Below are 1,254 nucleotides of genomic sequence, written 5' to 3'. Positions count from 1 at the left end.
GGTTCTTTGCTCGACGCTCGCTATTCTATCCTGAAGACATTTTAAGGTTGTTTTATTATTTTGACGACGGAAAATAAATTAGTTGGAATCATCTTTGCGAGTATGTAATTGAATTGATGAAACGGGCCAATCACCGGGGAGGAGAGCACGGTAGCAGCTGATCGCTGGACCCTTGCCAATGGCCGCCCGTCCCGTCGCTCTCTCGCTCCCGCCGACCCGGGCCGCGTGCGAGTGCGAGAGAGATGCCCTGCCCCGCGGGCCGACGGCGGTGGACGGTAGACGCACGGCGCCGCGGACATCGGCCCCACGCGCGGGCCACCGCCAGCAGCGAGGCACGCGGCCGAGGCGTGCCAGGTGCAGCAAGGAGGAGGGGCTGCGGCCAACCCTAACCTAACCCACTTCTAGCGCACACCAAGCCTACACTGCAAGGGGGTGCCGGCGGCAGCTCGTGGTAGTGCCCGCTGCCCGAGCACCACACCCTGGACACCTCTGCTGGATCCCATACATTGCTCCCGATTTCTTGCTTAGACCGCCCAGCAGCTAGGCCCTAAACTGCTGGGCACCTAAGACCTAAACCTACGTTATGCTTTCGCACTGCGCAGGAACTGCGCTACACAATGTGAAAAGTGCTGCTGCTCCAGGCTCCTGCAGCGGGCGGGGGCGGGGAGGCGGGGAACGCCTGGTGGGTGGGCAACCGTCGCGCAGCCGTGCGCTCCACGCTGCATGTTGCCTACCCCGCCGGGCGCTCTGCTCCGCCGCCGCGCTGCGCTGTGCTCAGTGCGCTGCGCTCAGTGGCTGGCGTCAATAACGACCCGCAGAACCCCGCGCACGGACTTGCGTGCATGCGCCGCCCGTCAAATCAGAGGCTCGGGGAGGAACAAACGGGGAGGGGGAGGGAGTAATTAGAATTCATCGCTCACACATGCGGGGCCGGGGAGGGGGAGGGAGGGGACAGAATGGCTATGGAGAATCCCCGGGCGGTGGCAGGGCGCAGGCAAGTGGAAGGGGGGAGGCAAGTCGAGTCTAATAATTTTCGATAACGACAGAGACAAAGCCACTTGTGCGTGCCTCCCCGCCCCGCCACGCCCCGCCCTCAATCGCCTTTCACTCACTCATGCATTCATTGCAGTTCAGCAGCGCCGATCTAATCAGAATGCCGCTGCCGCCGCCCGCCGTCTGGACAGAGATGCACAGATGTGTGGTGTTGTTTCTGCGTATGCTCGACCTCCCACCTCCTCTCCTAATCCTGAAACA

The 1,254-nt window shown here is 62.3% G+C and overlaps 1 protein-coding gene across 4 annotated transcripts in view; it reads right to left on the bottom strand.

Annotated features, from left to right (window-relative positions):
- LOC113210958 (monocarboxylate transporter 9) overlaps positions 1–1,254 on the bottom strand; it is a 35,827-nt gene that overhangs the window by 6,342 nt on the left and 28,231 nt on the right. The window contains exon 1 of one of the 4 annotated variants that reach the window (XM_052267522.1): positions 1,113–1,235. The exons of the other annotated variants lie outside the window; for them this stretch is intronic. Within the exon in view, the coding sequence (XP_052123482.1) occupies positions 1,113–1,116 (4 nt within the window). The 5' untranslated portion in view covers positions 1,117–1,235. Of the gene's footprint in view, positions 1–1,112; positions 1,236–1,254 lie in introns of those variants that run through there. 4 annotated transcript variants of the gene reach the window in all.

Source organism: Frankliniella occidentalis, unplaced genomic scaffold (assembly GCF_000697945.3).
Source record: "Frankliniella occidentalis isolate FOCC.00 unplaced genomic scaffold, Focc_3.1 Scaffold53, whole genome shotgun sequence".
Classification (NCBI taxonomy): Eukaryota; Metazoa; Arthropoda; class Insecta; order Thysanoptera; family Thripidae; genus Frankliniella; species Frankliniella occidentalis.
Note: the sequence above shows the minus strand (reverse complement) of the source record. Positions and strands in the feature narration are given on the sequence as shown.